This window comes from Salmo trutta, chromosome 37 (genome assembly GCF_901001165.1).
Source record: "Salmo trutta chromosome 37, fSalTru1.1, whole genome shotgun sequence".
Taxonomy (NCBI): domain Eukaryota; kingdom Metazoa; phylum Chordata; class Actinopteri; order Salmoniformes; family Salmonidae; genus Salmo; species Salmo trutta.
The window spans coordinates 25204182-25229566 of NC_042993.1; the positions used below are offsets into that span (position 1 = coordinate 25204182).

The following is a 25385-nucleotide window of genomic DNA, read 5'->3' on the forward strand; positions in this document are numbered from 1 at the left end:
ATGCATCACTAAACATGCAGCTATTCTTAATGTACAGTACTAACTTAATATAATGTAGGAGTATTATAATGAAGATTTGGATTGCATAATTAACTATACGTACTGTATATATAACACTCTTTGATATTTATAGTACTTCTAGATAGTATACTCATGCTGTATATTTGTATTTAAATACAGTAATGTCCTTTTTTTCATTGGCTGTTTCACTTCTCATCCATCTGTTCTCTGGACAAGCCTCTTGGCTGCTTGTCCTCCTGGATGTGGTAATGAGATGGTGTCATAATGGAAGAAGGGGTGAAGTGTTGAAGGGCTATCGAGAGCTATTTGTCGTTTGGAGCCATTCTTTAACCTGAAATAAAAACAGAACTTGTAAGAAAACAGATGCCATGAATCCACTATTCTCTTGTGACCACCTTAAAGGGGAAGTTTTATTTTAGGGGGAGAAACCATCTAATATCAAGTTGTAAAATCCTGAACTTCCCCTTTAAAATGTAGGTGATTTGGTTCTGGGTGCTGATATGAGTTCCCATCAGTGACAGAACAAGAGTAAAGGAAAGAACAGACAGTGAACGGCCAAGAGTCCAGTTCTGGATTAGTAGTAGGGGAAACCTACCAGTGCTATTCGGTTACTGCCACCATTGCACAATTCTCTTTACTCTCTGACGCTATAGCTAAGTACTCCGCCCTGTGAGAGAGGGAGAGGGGGGCAGAGAGGCAGTTAGAAAGAGAACGGAGAGAGGCAGTTAGAAAGAGTACGGAGAGAGGCAGTTAGAAAGTAACAGTTTTAGCTAGGTAATTACATGGCAAGAAAATATTTTGAGGAAGATTGAGGAAAAAGTGTTTAAGTGTGTGCTCCTGTGCGTGTGTCTGCGATGAATTGGACCGGTGTGTGTTTTTGTGTCTACTCACGTGCTCTCTCTCAATGCTTCCTCGCCTTGCGCTGATATCTTCCTGTAGCAGTAAATCATCTCCACCACCAGCCATACCTGCAGCCCAACGATGGTGACATACATCATCACCTCGGACAAGATGGAAGCTATCCCCCTGGTCACTAGTGAAAGAGACTAGAGGTTAAGAAGGAGACCGCCTTGGGCTTAATTAATTAATTGTTAATTAATTAGAAGCTATTTCAATGAAAATATACAGATTTCTGATGCCTCATAAAACATGGTGAACCAGTTATCCCCAGACATCCACAAGGGCTCAGTGTTTCACTGGAAATGGCCCAGTTTTTCAAGGTCAACATTAATCTCAACTAAAACTGTTGGAATGACCTCAAGTAGTACGTGAGCTGACTAAACTTGCTGCTAAACCCAACGTTCTAGAGACACTGCATCGACCGTTGTGGGAGTTTTTAAAATATTACTTAGGATTATGAAAGCAATTTAGCTCTTGGGAGTCTGACCGCTCCTCTCTTGAGAAAAATCCTTCATCCGAATGCAGGTCCATTAAAGCAGTACAGTAGGTCTCTATGTATTCATACCCCTTGACTTATTCCACATTTTGTTGTGTTACAGCGTGAATTCAAATTAGGATTAAAATTTTTTTGGTGTGTCTCACCCATTGACACAATACACCATAATGACAAAGTGAAAACTTGTTTTTAGAAATGTTTGGAAATGTATTGAAAATGAAATACAGAAATAGCTCATTTACATGTACATATGTATTCACACCCCTGAGTCAATACACCTTTGGCAGCGGTTACTGCTGTGAGTCTTTCTGGGGAAGTCTATAAGAGCTTTGCACACCTGGATTGTACAATCATTTTCCATTAATATTTTTTTTAATTGGTTGTTGATCATTGCTAGACAGCCATTTTCAAGTCTTGCTGTAGATTTTCAAACCGATTTAAGTGAAACATGTAACTAAGCCACTCAGGAATATTCAATGACGTCTTGGTAAGCAACTCCAGTGTATATTTGGCCTTGTGTTTTATGTTATTGTCCTGCTGAAAAGTGAATTCTGTTGGAAAGCAGACTGAACCAGATTTTCCTCCAGGTTTTTGCCTGTGCTTAGCTCTATTACGTTTATGTTTATCCTAAAAACTTGCTAGTCCTTGCCGGGGATAATGTCACTTCATATAATGTTTTCATACTCTGCATTACTCATCTCATATGTATATACTGTACTCTAGCATCTACTGCATCTTGCCTATGCCGTTCGGCCATCACTCATTTATATATTTGTATGTACATATTCGTATTCATTCCTTTACACTTGTGTGTGTATAAGGTAGTTGTTTTGAAATTGTTAGGTTATATTACTTGTTAGATATTACTGCATGGTCAGAACTAGAAGCATAAGCATTTCGCTACACTTGCATTAACATCTGCTAACCATGTGTATGTGACAAATACATTTGAATTTGATTTTACCCATGACATGATGCAGCCACCACTATGCTTGAAAATATGAATAGTGGTACTCAGTGATGTGTTGTGTTGGATTTGCCCCAAAAATAATTGTATTCAGGACATAAAAATCATTCCTTCGCCACTTTTTTTGGCAGTTTTACTTTAGTGCCTTATCGCAAACAGGATGCATGTTTTGAAATATTTATTATACTGTACAGGCTTCCTTCTTTTAACTCTGACATTTAGGTAAGTATTGTAAAGTAACTGCAATGTTGTTGATCAAACCTCAGTTTTTTCCTATCACAGCCATTAAACTCTGTAACTGTTTTAAAGTCACTATTGGCATGGTGAAATCCCTGAGCGGTTTCCTTCCTCTCTGGCAACTGAGTTAGGAAGGACGCCTGTATCTTTGTAGTGACTGGGATACACCATCCAAGTTGTAATTAATAACTTCACCATGCTCAAAGGGATATTCAATGTCTGCTTTTTCCCCTTCAATAGGTGCCCTTCTTTGAAAGGCATTGGAAAACCACCCTGGTCTTTGTGGTTGAATCTGTGTGTGAAATTCACTGCTCAACTGAGGGACCTTACAATTATCTGTATGTGGCATACGGAGATGTGGTAGTTATTCAAAAATCATGTCGCTCTTGCTGTGAGTGATTCCTTGATCCATCTCTACGCAGACGACACCATTCGGTATACATCTGGCCCTTCTTTGGACACTGTGTTAACAAACCTCCAAACGAGCTTCAATGCCATACAACACTCCTTCCGTGGCCTCCAACTGCTCTTAAACGCTAGTAGAACTAAACGCATGCTCTTCAACCGATCGGTGCCCGCACCCGCCCGCCCGACTAGCATCACTACTCTGGACGGTTCTGACTTAGAATATGTGGACAACTACAAATACCTAGGTGTCTGGCTAGACTGTAAACTCTCCTTCCAGACTCATATTAAGCATCTCCAATACAAAATTAAATCTAGAATCGGCTTCCGATTTCGCAACAAAGCCTCCTTCACTCATGCTGCTAAACATACCCACTTAAAACTGACTATCCTGCCGATCCTTGACTTCGGCGATGTCATTTACAAAATAGCCTCCAACACTCTACTCAGCAAACTGGATGCAGTCTATCACAGTGCCATCCGTTTTGTCACCAAAGCCCCATTTACCACCCACCACTGCGACCTTTATGCTCTCGTCGGCTGGCCCGCGCTATGATATATGTCGCCAGACCCACTGGCTCCAGGTCATCTATAAGTCTTTGCTAGGTAAAGCCCCGCATTATTGAAGTTCTTGATGATCCAATAAATGGTTGATTTAGGTGCAATCTTACTGGCAGCAATATCCTTGCCTGTGAAGCCCTTTTTGTGCAAAGCAATGATGACGGCACGTGTTTCCTTGCAGGTAACCATGGTCGACAGAGGAAGAACAATGATTCCAAGTACCACCCTCCTTTTGAAGCTTCCAGTCTGTTATTCAAACTCAATCAGCATAACAGAGTGATCTCCAGCATTGTCCTCGTCAACACTCACACCTGTGTTAACGAAAGAATCACTGACATGATGTCAGCTGGTCCTTTTGTGGCAGGGCTGGAATGCAGTGGAAATGTTGTTGGGGGATTCAGTTCATTTGCATGGCAAAGAGGGACTTTGCAATTAATTGCAATTCATCTGATCACTCTTCATAACACTCTGGAGTATATGCAAATTGCCATCATACAAACTGAGGCAGCAGACTTTGTGAAAATTAATATTTGTGTCATTCTCAAAACTTTTGGCCATGACTATATCTCTACTGTATGTCTTTTTTGATACAGTATCTACTTTAGGGTCAGCTGTCAATGTCAGTGATTTGTTGGACAATCATTGGCGTGGCGGTGGCTGAGCATTTGGATTGGGGGATATGAGACTTAATGACAGCTGTGGCCGCTTCTGTGACAGGGCTACTACTACTTACCATCCATCAACAGCTGTGTAGATAATGAGATGTACGACTGTTTCCTGTTTGTCCCTTTGTCATATGTCCTTGATTTTGATATCAATGCTTCCATTTTGGAACATGGTCCAACCTACCATGGGCCATCTAACCCTGACCCTAAATCAAAATCATATAACTCATGCACATTGTTCATCATCCGCTTGGACAATATTGCCACTTTTGGCAATTCAGGCATGGACATTGAGTGTCGGTCAACTCCTGCCCTCTCTTCCCTTCCTTCCCTCCCTCTACCCCGCTACCCCACCACCCTCTCTCCCCTCCAACTCTTCCCCCTCCCTATGCAGGGTGTAAGTAAGCCTATGTCATGGCACTACTTTCACGAGGGTGATCTTAGTGTACTATTTCCCTCTCTTCCACCCTCTCTCTCCCCTCCTCTCTCCCCCTCCCCTATCCCCAGATGAGGGTGTGTGTCTACTATACTGGTTGTGTGTGTGTTCCTTTGCATGTGTTCGTTTGTGTCTAGACCTAACCCTAACCCTGTGAACCCTAAAGCCAACGCCTCACGTCTTGGCACCACGTTGAGGTGGACGATCTTGGTGGTGTCGTTGTGGAACTTGAAGGAGGTGAAGGTGAGGGTGCGGGTGAAGATGCAGCGGTAGGTGCCCGTGTCGTTCCACGTCACGTTCAGGATGTAGATGGAGCCGTCCTGCAGGTCCTTGGTCTTCTTGCTGCCGTTCCAGTATAGACGCTCGTAGAAGCGCTCGTCTGGGGTGTCGCTCATTAGATCCTCGTAGCTGTAGATCTATTGGAGAACACAATGGGGGGGAAGTGAGACATACGAGCTTGCAATCCAAACTAATATGCTGTTTCCCCGTTAAATGGAGCATATCAGTTTGGATTGGCTTTGTGGTTAGAGCGTATGCCCTGAGATTGAAAGGTAGGCCGTTTGAACCTTGCTCATGTCATACCGAAGACTGTTAAAGCATTAAGGAGATGCATTGGGGGAAAGGCCTTGCGATAGACTAGCATCCTGTCCAGGGGTGTACATCGAGGATCCTGCTATTCTAGCTTATTTAGTTTTGATTCTAGGTTATATGAGACAGGGTTTGGTGAGCCAACACACTCATCCTGGGCAGATCATATTAGGATTTTTACATTACTGGATGAAATCTGTGCAGCACTTTAATCAAAGCACCAATGTTCTGCATCAACAAGGGCTCATATCTCTGGACTAAGTGCTCAATCAGGTACTTTGGTTCTGTTATGGTTGATTATGGAGTGATTTCAAAAGCAGTTTGGTTAGTACAATATAAGCAGAAGTGGAAGAAGTACCAATTGTCACACTTGAGTAAAAGTAAAGATACCTTAAGAGAAAATAACTCAAGTGAAAGTCACCCAGTAAAATCCTACTTGAGAGTAAAAGTCTGAAAGTATTTGCTTTTAAATATACTTAAGTATCAAAAGTAAATGTAATTGCTAAAATATAGCAATTACACTTCCCCAGAAAGTGTTAAAAGTAAATGTATACATCATTTCAAATTCCTTACATTAAACAAACCAGACTCCACCATTTTCTTGTTTTATTAAAATGTACGGATAGCTAGGGGCATGCTCCAACCCTCTGTCATGACGTTGGCCTGTGGGTAAGGTTTATGACCCCCCATAAATATCTTTCTTCCTTCCCCTCTCTCTCTGACCCTACTGAAGGACTTTTGAATAGCCTTTGTTAAATATAGAGAGTCTGGGAACATCAAACAAGTGGGGGGGAAGGAACCATATTTCGGTAATAGAACCAGTTGGAAATATACCAGGTACTTAATGAGTATGGATGTCAGTTCGGTTGTCATCTGAGACATTATGACTGATGACAGGACGACATAAACTGTACCTGGGAAAGTCTACACATTCTAGTTTTCAGATTCACATGGAATTGTTGTGCAATTTAAATGTTTGATATTGAAACTGTTTCTTAGGAGATTAAATGTAATTTAGTTTCCAATTGAGAGAATTGTGTTTTCATAAGGAAAGAGCCCTGACCAATCAGTGGCCTGCCCCTGTGAAGAGACAGGGGTTATAAACGATGAAACACACCCTTCTCCCCTCACCACTATATAAGCCAGTGACAAAATGTAACCAGCCTGTTCCGGGTACGTGAGGTCTGCACCCTCTGCATTAAAAGGACATACAGGTCAAGTACAGAACTAAGCCAACCTCAGCGTGAGCTTTTGTTGCGAATGGTATGAACTTTGAACTCTTCACTACAGAAGTGATACTTCCTAGCCGTTGAGTTAGCAGCGGCCGCTGTAAACGTGGGCTAGGAAAGGACGCACGACGTATCCAGTCTAACACACAACGAAGATACTACAACGTATCCAATTTACCACCAGTGACATTCTTCTGAGGACAGGAAGATCTCTGTTGGCCAACACGGCCAGCATCTACGACCAACCTACCGAAGCGCAGCTCAGAGTAAATATTTATTGCATTTTCCTTTTCCAAATGGGCGGTAATTTAGAATGCATACGATACTGTATTTACGATAGCATAGCTGCTTCCTTTGTTCCTCAGTCTTCCCGCTCTTTCATTCAAGCCCAACCCCCTTTCTTTGTGTAACAAGCCTCATACAGGTAACGTCCACCAGGGACGTTTTCTGTATGACATAATTTTTATTCTGTGTAAATGTAATTCTGTGTGATTAGTTAGGTATTCGGTAAATAAATAATTAAACCCAATTTTTGTATTGCTGATTCAACTTGTTAGCCAGGGTTCGTGAAGATAACCAAGAATTTACAACTTCCATATGAGACTGAAAATAAGGTGACGATTAATATTGACTGCTATCGATGTAAAATATTACTAGGTCTTTAAGAGTTTATTCGGAAGATAACGGCTCTATAAACACTTTTCCGTGGTGTCCCGACTTTCTAGTTAATTACATTTACATGATTAGCTAATCAAGTGAAATGAATTACAGAGGAAGGATTTTATAGAATAGCATGTCATATCACTTAATCCGGCATAGCCAAAGACACGACACCTCATACATAATTTACAAACGAAGCATGTGTTTAGTGAGTCTGCCAGATCAGAGGTATTAGGGATGACCAGGGATGCTCTCTTGATAAGTGTGTGAATTAGACCATTTCCCTGTCCTGCTAAGCATTCAAAATGTAACGAGTACTTTTAGGTGTCAGGGAAAACATATGGAGTAAAAAAAACATCCAAGTATTTTTACTTAAGTAATTTACATCAACGAGTATAAGTATCATGTGCAGTGTTTTTCCTGGTCCAGCATGCATGTCTATAACAGGGATTCTTATTTTTACAGTAAAACTATATAATAATAATATATGTAATTTAGTGTATACGTTTTAATCCAAAGCAATTTGTAGTAGACTATGCATACATTTTAGAATATGTGACCCCAGCAGGAATGGAACTACAACCCTGAGGTTACTAGTGCCACACTCTTACCAAATGAGCCACACAAGACCACCTACAGTGACTTCTGACTCTGCCCCTTGACCCCTTTGAAACAACAGGCTGAATAGCACGGTCAGAGGTCTAACCCATGTCACTCTGCTCTTGACCCCCAGCCCTGACCTCTCCTTGGGGTTCTGTTTCACGAGATCAATCTTAGCTTTCTTTTGTTAGAAGTTACTGGATGGAATACGAGGCCCCTGCTAGGGGCTATTGATGCATGATAGTTTAGGGTCTTTATTGTTTTTGAGTATATGCTTTCAGCATTATGCTCAGCATGTTGTAGTAACTGAGGGCTGAATCCTAACTTGTATGGATATGTACACACAATAACTCATGTAAATTATGCATTGCTATCAATGAGAGATTGTTTTAGTTATGCACACGGGTCTAAAACGGATTCACCCCTTAACATCCAAACTTTTGTTTCACAGTTTCCAAATATTGTAGTGTCAAACCAGGCAACTGGCTGCGGCCACTCCCCCAGCAGGAACCCTTGTTGAGGCTGTATTAGTCAGGGCCTGCCTGCACCACTTCCTGATGCATTAGCTGTTTAGAAACAAACAGAGCTAATGGGATCTCTCTCCTCATTTATGCTGTTATGTGATGGAGGGATTTAATGGCTAATGGCTGCCCTGTATTGATGTTGGAACAGACTCCTTCCTTTTAGGGAAAGTTGTGTATGTTTACATCTGACACTGAGGAAAAGAGCCCGTCATGAAAAATGCATGGCTGTGATGCTCTTTCTCATGATAAATGATAGCTCCAATTTCACTGGAGAAGAGAAATTGCCTATGAAATGTAACCATGCTTGTTTTGATTCATGTGTTTTGTCTTTTTACTGAATTAGTTAAAATGATCTACCTTGATGTGTCTCCATTGTACAGCACCCATTGGTGTGATGACTTGGTAGTCATTGTGTTCAGTGGGGCTCTAACGTTCATGAATTGCTTATGAAACCTTGTTTCGTAATCCAAATTGAAACTAAATGTCAATGAATGCGTACTGGAGGCGAAGTCAGGTGCAGGAGAGCTGAACTCCTGCACCTGTGTGCCCAAAACACTGAACAATGTGCCCAAAACACTGAACATAGACAAATGTCTGGCGCGTAACAAAATTCCCAATATACAAAGTACACGTAACACAAACAATCTTCCACAAAGATATGATGGGGAACAGAGGAATAAATACATGTAGATTGATTGGGGAATGAAAACCAGGTGTGTACGCAACAAGACAAAACAAATGGATACATGAAAAATGGAGCGGCGATGGCTAGAAAGCCGGTGACACCGAACGCCGCCCGAACAAGGAGAGGAGCCGACTTCGCCGGAAGTCGAGACACTAAAGGCCTGCCTTTGTTGCTGATACAACAGACAAGTCAACCTGCTTAGCTACCTCATTGACTCTCCGTGGGGTCGATCCCCACAGAATGAATGGGGACACTTTTTAACCTCTGCTGGGAGGGATCACTTATTGTGCACTTGCACACTCCCTGTCATGGATTTAACAGCGGTGGAAACTCCCTCTAGCCAATGTTAACACTAATCCATTCCTTTAAATCCATGTCGGTGAGTGCGCAAGTGCACAGTTTAATAAAAGTCATTTAATTATTATATTTCTATAGCGGTTTTCATCATCTCAAAGCGCGTCAAAAGCAAAAAACAAACAAGCAATACATCATGAGTAGCCTTTAGTTTAGGAGAAATGTGGAGAATCTAAGGTGTCTCAACAATATTTATTTTCCCCTGAAGTGTGCACTCATTCACTACTTCCCACAAATCTAAAAGCACTGCAGTCATGGGCTAGTGGGAGTACCATATCTATTCTACCAGTCATTTCCTTTTAAATCAATGACGGAAGGTGAACAGGTGCACATTTTGCGAGGAGGAGAGATAATTGGGATATATCCCGCTACTGTCCCTATGGATCCGTCTACTCACTTTTGTGAACTCGCTCTCCCCTTTGGGCATAAAGGACCATTCAACAGTGGCCTCGGCGGGCACCTCGGCCCTCATCTTACAGGAGATACAGCCCAGCTTAAAGCCTTCGTTGACCACTGCGTCAGTGTCAGAGTCCACCTCCACACACGCTCCATGGCATAGAGACGCTGAGGAGAGAGAAAGTACAACAAACATACAGTTAGCCATGGATATTTGGTGCTAGCCATGGATATTTGGCTTTACAGCCCACTGGGCGACTCAACGTTGTTTCCACGTCATTTCAATGAAATGACGTTGACCCAACGTGGAATATACGTTGAATTGACGTCCGTGCCCAGTGGGAGTACACTCCTCTTTTACAGTGGTCACATCCGTGCAGCACGATCATTTGATCACTATAAACGGTTGGTCACTATAACCACGTTCACAAAAAAATTGAGTGCAGTGTACGAGTAAATCTGAAGTAGGCCTGAGAGCCATCATGGGTGATGATCCTTGTTCATTGATCCATGGCTTGAGAACAGGCTGACACAAGGCCAACACTCTAGGGATATTAGCTCAATACGTTGCAGGCAAACTGTCTCCTAATGCTTGTCAATTGAATTGGCAGATAATATGGTAATGATATAATTAAGAGTTTTTGTTTTGCATGCTTGCTCCTTTCGCTCATAGCATGCTTGTCTTTTTTTCAATATCAGAGCATACATTCTTGCATTTTTTTTTATTTCCACTCATAATTTCGATATAGGTTTTGTTGTCGTTTTGGTCAATTGTGTTGTTTTTTTCAGATTCATATAGTCTATTGACCAATTAGCCAAACAAGCTACAATGGGTAAGGGTGACCTGGATGTAGAAATTGAGGGGAAATAAACAGATTGCAGTGAGCGATGCTAGTCTCCTTGCAGCCTGACTGCGAGGTATATATAAGTAAGCTACTTGCATATATAGACGCATAAGTCAATATATGCCATCATGTCGCATACTGTACATCGGCCGAGAGCAACACACCTGTAACTGCACGTGTTTCTTTCTCACACTGCACCCTGCAGTTTCCACAAAGGCATCTGCATCGCTCTCAACCAATGATCTTGTGCTATTTTCAGCTTTGACCTCTGGCGATGCTTTTTTGTTCAACCGTAGTGAGATGAGGGGACAGGATACACATTGCACATGCTGTCAGATGAAAAGGGACTTGAAAATAAACCAACACATAGTTTGGTTGAATTTCATAGTCACCATTCATAATATACTACAGTACCTGATATGCACCAACGTGAGAACTCTCTGAAAGAAATATTGCAACACTGAATGCTGATACAGATGAAGACAGAGAGAGAGAGAGAGACAATGCTGCAGAATACTGCAGAGGAAGAGGAAGAAACAGAGGGAGGGTTGGAGGGAAGGGAGGAAGGAAAAAGGGAGGGAAGGAAGGAGGAAGGTAGGAAAGAGAGAGAGAGTTAACAGCCATTTCTAGGAGAGACAGAGGGGACAGGCGTAATGCCTGCTGATTCACTGCAGAGAGAGGGGGAGGAGGAGAGAGAGTTAACATCACAACAGTTTCATCACATCAGCTACTTCCACATGGGGGAGGGGGGGGGGAGACAGCCTATGCAGACAGACGTGTAGAAAGGGGACTGGGATGGCTAGTTTTGACTGCTCAGAAAGGAAAAGACCTGGAAGGAACACAGACATGAGGATCCCTAACACTGTCACATTTCACACTACCACCATATCATCCAGCAAATGAGAGAGTTGGTTGGGGGAGGTTACAAGACAGGAGATAATGCTGACGCACCATTGCTACAAGACAGCAGAGGAGGAAGAGGGAGAGTGGTGAAAACTGACAGTGTAATTAGAGAAAACACAAACAGTGGCAGGCCGTTGTTTGAAGAGGAGTGAAGACAAGAGAGGAGAGGAGAGGAGAGGGGCACAGTGGGGAGGAGTGGATGCTGCTACCGGCTGTTCATAGCAGAGACAGCGAGAGGAGAGGGCAGGAGAGGAAGAGAACATGCAGAGTGGGTAGACTCATCCAAACAAAGTGCAGACTCAGTGACCTACAGTTGAAGTCGGAAGTTTACATACACCTTAGCCAAATACAATTAAACTCAGTTTTTCACAATTCCTGACATTTAATCCGAGTAAAAATTCCCTGTCTTAGGTCAGTTAGGATCACCACTTTATTTTAAGAATGTGAAATGTCAGAATAATAGTAGAGAATTATTTATTTCAGCTTTATTTCTTTCATCACAATCCCAGTGTGTCAGAAGTTTACAATTGGTAGTTGGTAGCATTGCCTTTAAATTGTTTAACTTGGGTCAAACGTTTCGTGTAGCCTTCCACAAGCTTCCCACAATAAGTTGGGTGAACTTTGTCCCATTCCTTCTGACAGAGCTGGTGCAAGGCCTCCTTGCTCGCACATGCTTTTTCAGTTCTGCTCACAAATGTTCTATAGGCTTGAGGTCAGGGCTTTGTGATGGCCACTCCAATACCTTGACTTTGTTGTCCTTCAGCCATTTTGCCACAACTTTGGAAGTATGCTTGGGGTCATTGTCCATTTGGAAGACTCATTTGCGACCAAGCTTCAACTTCCTGACTGATGTCTTGAGATGTTGCTTCAATATATCCACATCATTTTCCTCCCTCATGATGCCATCTATTTTGTGAAGTGAACCAGTCCCTCCTGCAGCAAAGCACCCCCACAACATGATGCTGCCACCCCTGTTCTTCACGGTTGGGATGGTGTTCTTCAGCTTGCAAGCTTCCTCCTTTTTCCTCCAAACATAACGATGGTCATTATGGCCAAACAGTGCTATTTTTGTTTCATCAGACCAGAGGACATTTCTCCAAAAAGTACGATCTTTGTCCTCATGTGCAGTTGCAAACTGTAGTCTGGCTTTTTTATGGTGGTTTTGGAGCAGTGGCTTCTTCCTTGCTGAGCAGCCTTTCAGGTTATGTCGATATAGATACTTTTGCACCTGTTTCCTCCAGCATCTTCACAAGGTCCTTTGCTGTTGTTCTTGGATTGATTTGCCCTTTTCACACCAAAGTACGTTCATCTCTAGGAGACAGAACACGTCTCCTTCCTGAGCGGTATGATGGCTGCGTGGTCCCATGGTGTTTATACTTGCGTACCATTGTTTGTACAGATGAACGTGATTGATTTCATTTCATTTGATTTTCCCAAGATGTCAAGCCAAAAGACACTGAGTTTGAAGGTAAGCCTTGAAATACCTTCACAGTTACACCTCCAATTGACTCAAATGATGTCTATTAGCCTATCAGAAGCTTCTAAAGCCATGACATCGTTTTCTGGAATTTTCCTCTGTTTAAAGGCACAGTCAACTTAGTGTATGTAAACTTCTGACCCACTGGAATTGTGAGTTATAAGTGAAATAATCTGTCTGTAACAATTGTTGGAAAAATTACTTGTGTCATGCACAAAGTAGATGTCCTTGCCAAAACTATAGTTTGTTAACAAGAAATTTGTGGAGTGGTTGTAAAACGAGTTTTAATGACTCCAACCTAAGTGTGTAACCTTCTGACTTCAACTGTATCATCAACCTTCTGCAAACTAATTTCCGGTAATGTGACAGACACAGAGCACAATATCCAAATCCGTTGCGTAATCTGTTGACGGTTGGGCAGAGATTTGCCTTATGCAACTAATATTCCAGAAACTGCAGATTAGATTAGGAGAGGAGCCAGTGCGGGGGATTAGCCGTTGATATCAATTTACTGAATGCCCTCAGTCTGAATGCAACAATACAAAATGGTGAGTTATAGTCCCTGGAAAGGCTGTCTATCTGTCAGTCCCTACAGACTGATGTTGATAAGTCAACTGTTAGGAACGGAAGGGATTGCAAGAGGGTGGATGGAGGTCATCTTCTGAGACAGAGAGGAGATAAAAGGAAAAAGCAGAGAGAACATACAAAAGATAGTGATCTACAGTAGAGTGAAGGAGGGAGAGAGAGAAATAGAGAGAATGAAAGCGGGATCTATAGAGCGAAGGAAAGAGGGAGAGAGACAGAAGGGAAGCAGATCACGTCAGTTTCCATGACAAGGTTACCACCCATTTACAGTGGAGATGCATACACACCCTCGACCTGGGGAAATAGCACACATCCATGACATGTCCCTGGACACTAACCAAGAAAGGAACTTTCCATAGAAACAAACACATGTAATGTACTGTTTGTTGCATTCATTTTCTCAGAGAAAATGACACATCTAGACCAGCATCGCTGGCAGCTAGTGAAGTGACTGCATTTGAGGATGCCTGAAGAATTCTTGGATCTGTGTTGAAAATGGCCTATTGACACTCCCCTAGGCTTTTTCTATCTTTGAATTAGAATCTCCAGGGAAGGTGTTGTGTCCATAGTACTGTACATTGAAGTGTAGTCTGGGGACTTCTATCAGTTCAGGGAAAGAGAGCATATCACATGCCCTAAAAGACACATCTATAGAAACACCGTCCTGCCTATCTATCTAGTAGGGCCATTTATCCAACTTCGAAACAGACTAAAGTATATTGATGAACTAAATGCTCTCCCGTAAATCACTACCTCCCCGCTTAATGGATACCAAACCTACTAGTGATCATGCCCTTGCTCAACTCCATATCTCTCTGGTGCTGCCTATCTCACTTTGTCTCTGTCACACACACACACACACACACACACACACACACACACACACACACACACACACACACACACACACACACACACACACACACACACACACACACACACTCTCAGATGTAATCTGAGTGAGAAGGAATTCTCGTGAGACACCCATCAGGAAATGACTTTGGAACACTATCCTCCCCTCTCTCTGTCTCCAGGCCCAATACTCTGGCTGTGTGCGTGTGTGTGTGTGGAGGTTTTTGTGTGTGTGAACTGCTTCAACCTGAGGCTGAACTGCTTTGACTCATGGGCAGACACAGAGAGAGGGAAAGAGGGAAGCCTCCATGTCCCCTCTTACGGAGGACCCCGCATCAGTGGTGCCTGCCTGTCTAGACTGACTAGGAACAGAGCGCCAAGAATAGAGGCTCTATGACCAACAGTCAGTTTATCTATCAAATGTATGGCTACCACTGCAGATGACCCTGGGCATGTTATTGTTTGTGTCTTGTTACATCACTAGACTTTAAACCAGTATATTTCAGTCCATATAAACAATAAAGACCAACTGTGCATACTTTTCTTACATTTTTATGGAAAACTTCTTTAATATTTTTTTTGAGTACTGTTTAATCAGTGAGTACATTACAGGTACAAACTCTAGGCCATTATACTAGCTACAGTCAAGTAAAACATACTTAAGAACCTGCAGAGCACATAAAGACAGTGCTTTCAGTGTGTGTGTGTGTGTGTGTGTGCGCGCAATTAGAACATTTAGTCATGGTCCAGATTAGCGGATTAGATTAGCGGATTAAACGGATAGATTACACCGTCCATCAAATTTACAGATTTGAATAATTTATTTTATTTTGAGGCTATTCTGAACACCTAGGAGAAGCTTGAACCAGATCACAACTGCAAGAATATGAATGATCGTATCAGTGCAATGGCTGCTGCATTTCCATTTACAGTCTTCCTTCCCCAGATGTTAGCACACACAATTTGAGTCCATCAATCAGGACAGCCTTTGGGAGGGCTATTTGAAATGGGCAAGTGAAGAAATTACGTCAATCTTAATTGAAGCTATGAACTATTGAATTGATCTCATCTCCAAAGTGCTTGAGATGTTTGGAGAGGCTTGCCACTTCCAGTATTCCATTAACCATTAACCTCGTCCTCTAGCAATTCCTGCTCGTCCATTTGACAGGCTATGGGTCTATGGGCCTGTGCTGGTCTCTCTAACAGCAAGGATTCCTCAAGGCTGCCAGTCTTTAGATTTGATGTGTCTTTATGTTTTACACTCTTGTCAACAGCAAGGACAAACGAGGCAGGTAGTATGCAGTTTAGTCATATTGGGGGAAAATGAGATCGGCCCATTTTGGTCTTCTTGTCTCACTCCCATGTACTTCTCTCATTTTCATCTACTTGTCTTAATCATCTGCTTGTCCAACTCTCATCTACCTGTCCAACTCTCATCTACCTGTCCAACTCTCATCTACCTGTCCAACTCTCATCTACCTGTCTCACTCTCATATACCTGTCTCACTCTCATATACCTGTCTCACTCTCATATACCTGTCTCACTCTCATCTACCTGTCTCACTCTCATATACCTGTCTCACTCTCATATACCTGTCTCACTCTCATATACCTGTCTCACTCTCATATACCTGTCTCACTCTCATATACCAGTCTCACTCTCATCTACCTGTCTCACTCATCTATTTGTCTCACTCTCATCTACCTGTCTCACTCTTATATACCTGTCTCACTCTCATCTACCTGTCTCACTCTCATCTATTTGAAGACCAGACTTCTTTGAGAATTATGTCTGTCTGTCCTTATCATCACCCATTGTCTGTCTCCCTGTCTGTCCTCTCTCATATTTTCTCCCTGAATGGGTACAGATGTGCACAGCACGCCAGACCCTGTCTCTCTTTGGGCTGCCCTCACTTGGCCTGTCCAGCAGACATACAGGCTGCTTTATTTACCCGTTACACAAGTGCTGTTGCATAACACTCATACCTCCACCCCAACCTCTCTCTTCCTCTTTCTCTCTCTCTTCCTTCTCTCTCTCTCCTCCCTATCCCTTTTTCTCAAAAACGATTTTTTTCAGCCTGGTCTCATTGTCCTCCATCACTCTGCAGCTCTCTTTGTGCACCAACTCTCCATCCTCTCCATCCCTTCATTCTTTTAGTGCACTGACATCATTTTAAGAGAGTTGGCTGTAGTGCTGCCAGCGAGGGTAAACTGTGTGTCCTGAGGGTACTGCTAACGGGGGCAGGTTTAGATGGGGACACGGTGGGCATACTGTGTGTCCTACATTTGGGACAACATGTGGTGGCAGCGGTTGTTTCGTTTACAGGGGCAGGGTTAGAGGGGGACAGAGTTTGGCTGGGGGAGATAAGCTCCCCCTAAATCTCCCATTTAAGGAAATGCTTCCTTTTTTGTATTCATAGCCTCAGCATAAACAAAGCATGCGACACGGAAGCAAAAGCGAAAAGCAAAACCACACAGCACGTACTTATACATACATACATACATACATAAATACATACATACGATATACACTGTACTCTCATAGATCGGACCATGCATCAGAAAACCTTCTCTCTGATTTGTGCTTTCACCACCACTTTGTAATAGTAAGGGCCACGTGTGTGAAATTACCTGACGACTCTGAATTCTTCCGCTGTTCTGTTCACTACACACTTCAGTCTGACTGCCATCATTGAAGTAATTTGTGGTGACATCAAAATGAGGGGTGGTGTACAAAACAAAGTCATCAGCGATTGGATCATCTCTAACCAATCAGAGTAACAAAGCCAATGACGAATTTTCAAAATGCTGCTTTACCAACATGTGTTCTGGCTCTCGCCCAACCCATCGGTTTCTGGGACCAATCAGAATGGTAAGAATTCATTAGCGTTCAAGAAATCGTCTGGGAGGTACTCAGATCCAGAATAATTGCGGAGAAGAAACTAACGTCCGTGGGCGTGGTGTAGCATTTAGCCGGAGCATGGAGTTTGGGTAGCCAGGCAATGTGTGTACATCCATTCAACTAGAAACATGCAGCTTTTTCACATAGGGCCGGGATCACGATCTAGATTCCGCATGGTGACCATTTTTTTCTTCAGCAAATGGTCGGGGGACCGGAACGCTATTACAAATAATTTGTGGACAGGAAATTGACTGCAAGAAGCCCAAACAGATACACTACATGACCAAAAGTATGTGGACACTTACTCGTCGAACATCTCATTCCAAAACCATCAGCATTAATATGGAGTTGGTCCGCCCTTAGCTGCTATAACTCCACTCTTCTGGGAAGGCTTTCCACTAGATGTTGGACCATTGCTGCGGGGACCTGCTTCCATTCAGCCACAAGAGCATTAGTGAGGTCGAGAGCTGATGTTGGGCAATTTGACCTGGCTCCCAGTCAGCATTCCAATTCATCCCAAATGTGTGCGATGGAATTGAGGTCAGGGCTCTGTGCAGGTCGGTCAAGTTCTTCCACACCGATCTCGACAAACCATTTCTGTATGGACCTTGCTTCGTATACGAGGGAATTGTCATGCTGAAACAGGAAAGGGCTCTCCCCAAACTCGGATTGCCAGATGGTGAAGCGTGATTCACTCCAGAGAACGTGTTTCCACTGCCCCAGAGTCCAATGGCGATGAACTTTACACCACTCCAGCTGACGCTTCGCATTGCGCATGGTGATCTTAGGCTTGTGGCAGCTGCTCGGCCATGGAAACCCATTTCATGAAGTTCCTGACGAACAGTTATTGTGCTGACGTTGCTTCCAGAGGCAGTTTGGAACTCTGTAGTTGCAACCGAGGATAGGCAATTTTTACGCGCTGCGCATTTCAGCACTCGTTCTGTGAGCTTGTGTGGCTTACCACTTCGTGGCTGAGCCGTCGTTGCTCCTAGACATTTCGACTTCACAATAACAGCATTTACAGTTGACGGGGGCAGCTCTAGCAGGGCATACATTTGACGAACTGTCTTGTTGGAAAGGTGGCATCCTATGACGGTGCCACGTTGAAAGTCAATGATCTCTTCAGTAAGGCCATTCTACTGTCAATGGTAGTTTATGGGGATTGCATGGCTGTGTGCTCAAAATTATATACAATTGAAGTCGGAGGTTTACATACACCTTAGCCAAATACATTTAAACTCAGTTTTTCATAATTCCAGACATTTAATCCTAGGTAAAATTCCCTGTCTTAGGTCAGTTAGGATCACCACTTTATTTTAAGAATGTGAAATGTTATAATAATAGTAGAGAGAACGATTTATTTCAGCTTTTATTTCTTTCATCACATTCTCAGTGGGTCAGATGTTTACATACACTGAATTAGTATTTGGTAGCATTGCCTTTAAATTGTTTTACTTGGGTCAAATGTTTCGGGTAGCATTCCACAAGCTTCCCACAATAACTTGGGTGAATTTTGGCCCATTCCTCCTGACTGAGCTGGTGTAACTGAGTCAGGTTTGTAGGCCTCCTTGCTAGCACACACTTTTTCAGTTCTGCCCACATATTTTCTATGGGATTGAGGTCAGGGCTTTGTGATGGCCACTCCAATACCTTGACTTTGTTGTCCTTCAGCCATTTTGCCACAACTTTGGAAGTATGCTTGGGGTCATTGTCCATTTGGAAGACTCATTTGCGACCAAGCTTCAACTTCCTGACTGATGTCTTGAGATGTTGCTTCAATATATCTACATCATTTTCCTCCCTCATGAAGCAATCTATTTTGTGAAGTGGACCAGTCCCTCCTGCAGCAAAGCACCCCCACAACATGATGCTGCCACCCCCGTGCTTCACGTTTGGGATGGTGTTCTTCGGATTCAAGCCTCCCCCTTTTTCCTCCAAACATAACGATGGTCATTATGGCCAAACAGTTCTATTTTTGTTTCATCAGACCAGAGGACATTTCTTCAAAAGTACGATCTTTGTCCCCATGTGCAGTTGCAAACCGTAGTCTGGCTTTTTTATGGTGGTTTTGGAGCAGTGGCTTCTTCCTTGCTGAGCGGCCTTTCAGGTTAGGGACTCGTTTTACTGTGGATATAGGTACTTTTGTACCTGTTTCCTCCAGCATCTTCACAAGGTCCTTTGCTGTTGTTCTGGGATTGATTTGCACTTTTTGCACGAAAGTACGTTCATCTATAGGAGACAGAACGCGTCTCCTTCCTGAGCGGTATGATGGCTGCATGGTCCCATGGTGTTTATACTTGTGTACTATTGCTTGTACAATGAACGTGGTACCTTCAGGCGTTTGAAAATTGCTCCCAATGATGAACCAGACTTGTGGAGGTCTACAATCTTCTTTTTGAGGTATTGGCTGAATTATTTTGATTTTCCCATGATGTCAAGCAAAGAGGCACTGAGTTTCACGGTAGGCCTTGAAATACATCCACAGGTACACCTCCAATAGGCTAATTGACATCATTTGAGTCAATCAGAAGCTTCTAAAGCCATGACATCATTTTTCTGGAATTTTCCAAGCTGTTTAAAGGCACAGTCAACTTAGTGTATGTAAACTTCTGACCCACTGGAATTTGGATACAGTTTATTATAAGTGAAATAAACTGTCTTTAACAATTGTTGGAAAAATGACTTGTGTCATGCATAAAGTAGATGTCCTAACCGACTTGCCAAAACTGTAGTTTGTTAACAAGAAATTTGTGGAGTTTTAATGACTCCAACCTAAGTGTATGTAAACTTACGACTGTCAGCAAAGGGTGTAGCATAAATTGTTTATGAAATACACTGCTCAAAAAAATAAAGGGAACACTTAAACAACACATTGTAACTCCAAGTCAATCACACTTCTGTGAAATCAAACTGTCCACTTAGGAAGCAACACTGATTGACAATACATTTCACATGCTGTTGTGCAAATGGAATAGACAACAGGTGGAAATTATAGGCAATTAGCAAGACAACCCCAATAAAGGAGTGGTTCTGCAGGTAGTGACCACAGACCACTTCTCAGTTCCTATGCTTCCTGGCTGATGTTTTGGTCACTTTTGAATGCTGGCGGTGCTTTCACTCTAGTGGTAGCATGATACGGAGTCTACAACCCACATAAGTGGCTCAGGTAGTGCAGCTCATCCAGGATGGTACATCAATGCGAGCTGTGGCAAGAAGGTTTGCTGTGTCTGTCAGCGTAGTGTCCAGAGCATGGAGGCGCTACCAGGAGACAGGCCAGTACATCAGGAGACGTGGAGGAGGCCGTAGGAGGGCAACAACCCAGCAGCAGGACCGCTACCTCCGCCTTTGTGCAAGGAGGAGCAGGAGAAGCACTGCCAGAGCCCTGCAAAATGACCTCCAGCAGGCCACAAATGTGCATGTGTCTGCTCAAACGGTCAGAAACAGACTCCATGAGGGTGGTATGAGGGCCCGACGTCCACAGGTGGGGGTTGTGCTTACAGCCCAACACCGTGCAGGACGTTTGGCATTTGCCAGAGAACACCAAGATTGGCAAATTCGCCACGGGCGCCCTGTGCTCTTCACAGATGAAAGCAGGTTCACACTGAGCACATGTGACAGACGTGACAGAGTCTGGAGACGCCGTGGAGAATGTTCTGCTGCCTGCAACATCCTCCAGCATGACCGGTTTGGCGGTGGGTCAGTCATGGTGTGGGGTGGCATTTCTTTGGGGGGCCGCCCAGCCCTCCATGTGCTCGCCAGAGGTAGCCTGACTGCCATTAGGTACCGGGATGAGATCCTCAGACCCCTTGTGAGACCATATGCTGGTGCGGTTGGCCCTGGGTTCCTCCTAATGCAAGACAATGCTAGACCTCATGTGGCTGGAGTGTGTCAGCAGTTCCTGCAAGAGGAAGGCATTGATGCTATGGACTGGCCTACCCGTTCCCCAGACCTGAATCCAATTGAGCACATCTGGGACATCATGTCTCGCTCCATCCACCAACGCCACGTTGCACCACAGACTGTCCAGGAGTTGGTGGATGCTTTAGTCCAGGTCTGGGAGGAGATCCCTCAGGAGACCATCCGTCACCTCATCAGGAGCATGCCCAGGCGTTGTATCGAGGTCATACAGGCACGTGGAGGCCACACACACTACTGAGCCTCATTTTGACTTGTTTAAAGGACATTACATCAAAGTTGGATCAGCCTGAAGTGTGGTTTTCCACTTTAATTTTGAGTGTGACTCCAAATCCAGACCTCCATGGGTTGATAAATTGGATTTCCATTGATTATTTTTGTGTGATTTTGTTGTCAGCACATTCAACTATGTAAAGAAAAAAGTATTTAGTAAGATTATTTCATTCATTCAGATCTAGGATGTGTTATTTTAGTGTTCCCTTAATTTTATTGGAGCAGTGTACATTAAATAAGTATGTAATTGTTGTGTCATTTGTTCACTCAGGTTCTCTTTATCCGTTATTAGGTTTTGGTAGAAGATCTGATAACATTCAGTATCAAAAATATGCAAAAGGAGAGAAAATTAGAAAGGGGGCAAATTCTTTTTCATAGCACTGTACATGTAATATGGATTCAGAACGCGTTATGTGCATTTGTGCATACTGTAATAGATTTGTTGTATGCATACCATAGTGAAGCATACCTCACACCTCACCTACAGGTACTAATCTACACTGTTCTAGACTGTTCCATGCTGCCGCTAATGAGCCCTCCATTTTAACTCCAACGCATGGCCTCATCTCGCTATTCGCTCTGAAAACAAGAACAGCTGGTTTAGGGTTTTAGTGAGCAATCCGGCAAAAGGCAACACTCACGCGCACGCATGCACGCATGCACGCACGCACAGAAGTACACACTGGTCTTGTTTATTGCAGTCAATGGGAAGGAACTCTTGGTTAATACTGTATCTCTATTATTTAACAATCAGTGTTACAATAACAGTCAGAGTCCCTGTAACTAAAGCAAAACCAACAAAGATTCACACACCCTTCTCCTCTCAAAAGCTGACCATGCACACAGCACGGCCACTCTGATCATCCCACAGTACTGGGCCTCTATGCTTATTGGCCCCTATAAGAACAGACAAAGAGTGAAGACTGGACTGTGGCCGTGACAACCACCCACTGCCCACTCACCTTGCAGAACCCACAGCGCCAGCGGGACCAGCAGCAGCTGAACTGCAGACATCCTGGCGGAGGGAAGGGAGACGGCTCTCACCGGTGCCAACCCACAAGCACTCTCACACACACACACCCCACAGACAGGGAAAGACAAAGCAAGACTGTAGGTCTCCGTCTATTAGCAGCTACTCCAAATAAAGGTGCTCCAACAGAAAAAACCTCTGGGTCTTCAAAAGGTCTTCACTCTCACTCCAGTGAGGATGAGTAAAATAAAAACAAAAGAGAAAAGTAACAAAACACAACTGGAGCGTCCCAACCAGTCTGGGAGAGGAGATCTGAGGCAGGACCTCTTCTGGTGAGGCGCAGTCAGAGTAACTTTTTTGTCCTCCTCTTCAGCTGGTGCTCAGCCTGGGGGGCATCCCTCTGTGGGTGGAGGGGGGTGGCCAGTTGAGGAGGAGGTCAGCTCTAGGCTGCGTCCTTGTCAGTGCCCCTTTAGTGTCAGGAATATACAGCCTCCTCCTTACCTCACCGGCCTCCGTACTGAATCAGACTGGTGCCTGTCCAGCCTGTACAGAGTCCACAGTCTCCACACCACCGTATTTAGTTAACAATGATGAAAAAATACTGCCCTGCGCCTCAGGTTTCAGTAACCCTGGCTGTTCATTTAAAGCTTTTGTTCAACTATTTATAATCTGGACGGTTGTTTGGCAATGTGACTGGGTGCACACAGAAAAAAGCAACATGTGGTAAATGGACTAGCAGCTGATATGACCAATGATTCTTTGCGGTGAGGTTTTTCAGGAAGACATGTTGAGTTTAAGGTCAGAAAGTAGATGACAACATTAGTGTGTCTGATGGAATTTGTGCATATCATTGAAGACAGATAATTGTGTAATGAGTTTGAGTGATGTAATGCAATATTCAACGTAAAAAAGTGTTATATTTGCAAAAATAAAGGTGCAGGTCCATCAACAAATCATTCCACATCACTTATAATTGATGCTTTACATTTATATTTTAGTAATTTAGCAGATGCGCTTATCCAGATGACTTGCAGTATGCCTACTTAGTGCATACATTTTTGTTCTTGTTCATACCAATAAACCAGTGCATGTTTTTATTATTATTGTTTTGTTGTTGGTAACACTAGTCCCTACAGTTCATGATAACAGGTCATTCCATAGACAACAATTAAGAGTGATTGTGGCCAAGAAGGCATGTAGAAATAACTTTACAGCTGCCCTATTGACGATCTAACTTTGTACCATTTGTTATTATAGCAGTGGTCGAATAGATACCATACTAAGCTACATTCCGATATATTATTGGATATGACTATACAAACCCACATAATTAATAAAAATGCCAAATTAAAAACCGAATTAAATTCGTGATTTTCACCACATCTGGGTACCATACACGTATGGTACCCTCTTATTCCTTTTTTTCTTTCCCCATGTGTTCCTCTTTAGATTAAATTCTCTATTGCGTCTACTACAAGGTTTTGGGTCGACTGTTGCCTTCCAGGCAATTCGGTGCGTTTGAGAGAAACCTTCCGCTGCGCGGAAAGCGTGGCACAGAAGTTCAGCAATAATACGCGAAGATTCCCATTCTAGGCACTTTCAAATAATCGCCACAGTAAGCATAAGAACCGGCTATTTTTCAACATAATTTGCTATTGAATAGGTGACCAGAGCGCCGAGGGGAAAAACGGATGAGCCTGCGAAATGACATGGTCTTCGGAAGGCTGCTGCCTATCTAGGCTATATAACTCTTTGGGACAGCGAGCGCGAAGAGAGGTTGGGGAGGGAGATGAATGGGAGGAGGGGAGGAGTAGTGTATTGCAGCAGTGGAATGGAGAGGGATGATAGGAGAGGTATGTATGTGGGTGTGGTTGTGATGGCATCGATTATTTATTAATGTACCGTTTTCATCCCATGCAAAACCCACATGTGTTTCTTGAACATACTGTATAGGGCTATTATAAGTGTAAAATGGGCAAATCAGAGCCTATAGGCCTATGAAACGGCGCCGTAGCATAATGCTGAGGCGGGTTTGGCAAGCACTATGCATTTAACTTAAGGATCAGACCCTTTTGTTCAATTTTTGCATAAAATCACATACCCTAATCTAACTTACATTTTAGTCATTCAGCAGACGCTCTTATCCAGAGCGACTTACAGTAGTGAATGCATACATTTCATTTCATACTTTTTTTTTCTGCGCTGGCCCCCGTGGGAATCGAACCCACAACCCTGGTGTTGCAAACACCATGCGTTGCAAACACCATGCGTTGCAAACACCATGCGTTGCAAACACCATGCTCTACCAACTGAGCTACAGGGAACTGACTGCCTGTAGCTCAGGACCTGAAGCAAGGATATGTATATAGAGTAGCTATTACAGTGAAAAAATACCATACTATTGTTTAAGGATAGTGCAAAACAAAACAAAAAACTTTTATCAAGGCAACTGGTTTGATACATTCACCTCTGAAGGTAAATTATGTGCTTACATTCAGTAATCTGGCTCTGATTTGTCATCCTGAGGGTCCCAGAGATAAAATGTAGCACAGGTTTGTTCGATCAAATCCATTTTATATTCAAATGTATGAACTGGGTTCTACAGTTTGAGCCTGTGCATGTATTTTTCTTTTGTAGTATCTTTTACCAGATCTAATGTGTTATATTCTCCTATACTAATTTCACATTTCCACAAACTTCAAAGTGTTTCCTTTCAAATGGTATCAAGAATATGCATATCCTTGCTTCAGGTCCTGAGCTACAGGCAGGCAGATTTGGGTTTGTCATTTTAGGCAACAATTGAACAAAAGGGTCAGATCCTTAAGGGATTATAGCTTTCACCTGGATTCACCTGGTCAGTCTATGTCATGAAAAATGCATGGAAATGCTTTATACACTCAGTGAATATGTGTGTTGACTGTGATCGGGTAGGTGTGTCT

General features: G+C 43.1%; 1 protein-coding gene across 1 annotated transcript; it reads right to left on the reverse strand.

Moving 5' to 3' along the window:
• Positions 1-271: 271 nt before the first annotated feature.
• Positions 272-22799, reverse strand: LOC115177041 (sodium channel subunit beta-1). The gene is made up of 6 exons (XM_029737499.1): positions 22439-22799; positions 9726-9892; positions 4867-5104; positions 913-1054; positions 617-688; positions 272-352 (listed from the first exon to the last, which is right to left on the reverse strand). Exons 1-5 carry the CDS (start codon positions 22488-22490, stop codon positions 622-624), a joined length of 666 nt encoding a protein of 221 aa, XP_029593359.1. The 5' UTR covers positions 22491-22799; the 3' UTR covers positions 272-352; positions 617-621.
• Positions 22800-25385: the final 2586 nt, after the last annotated feature.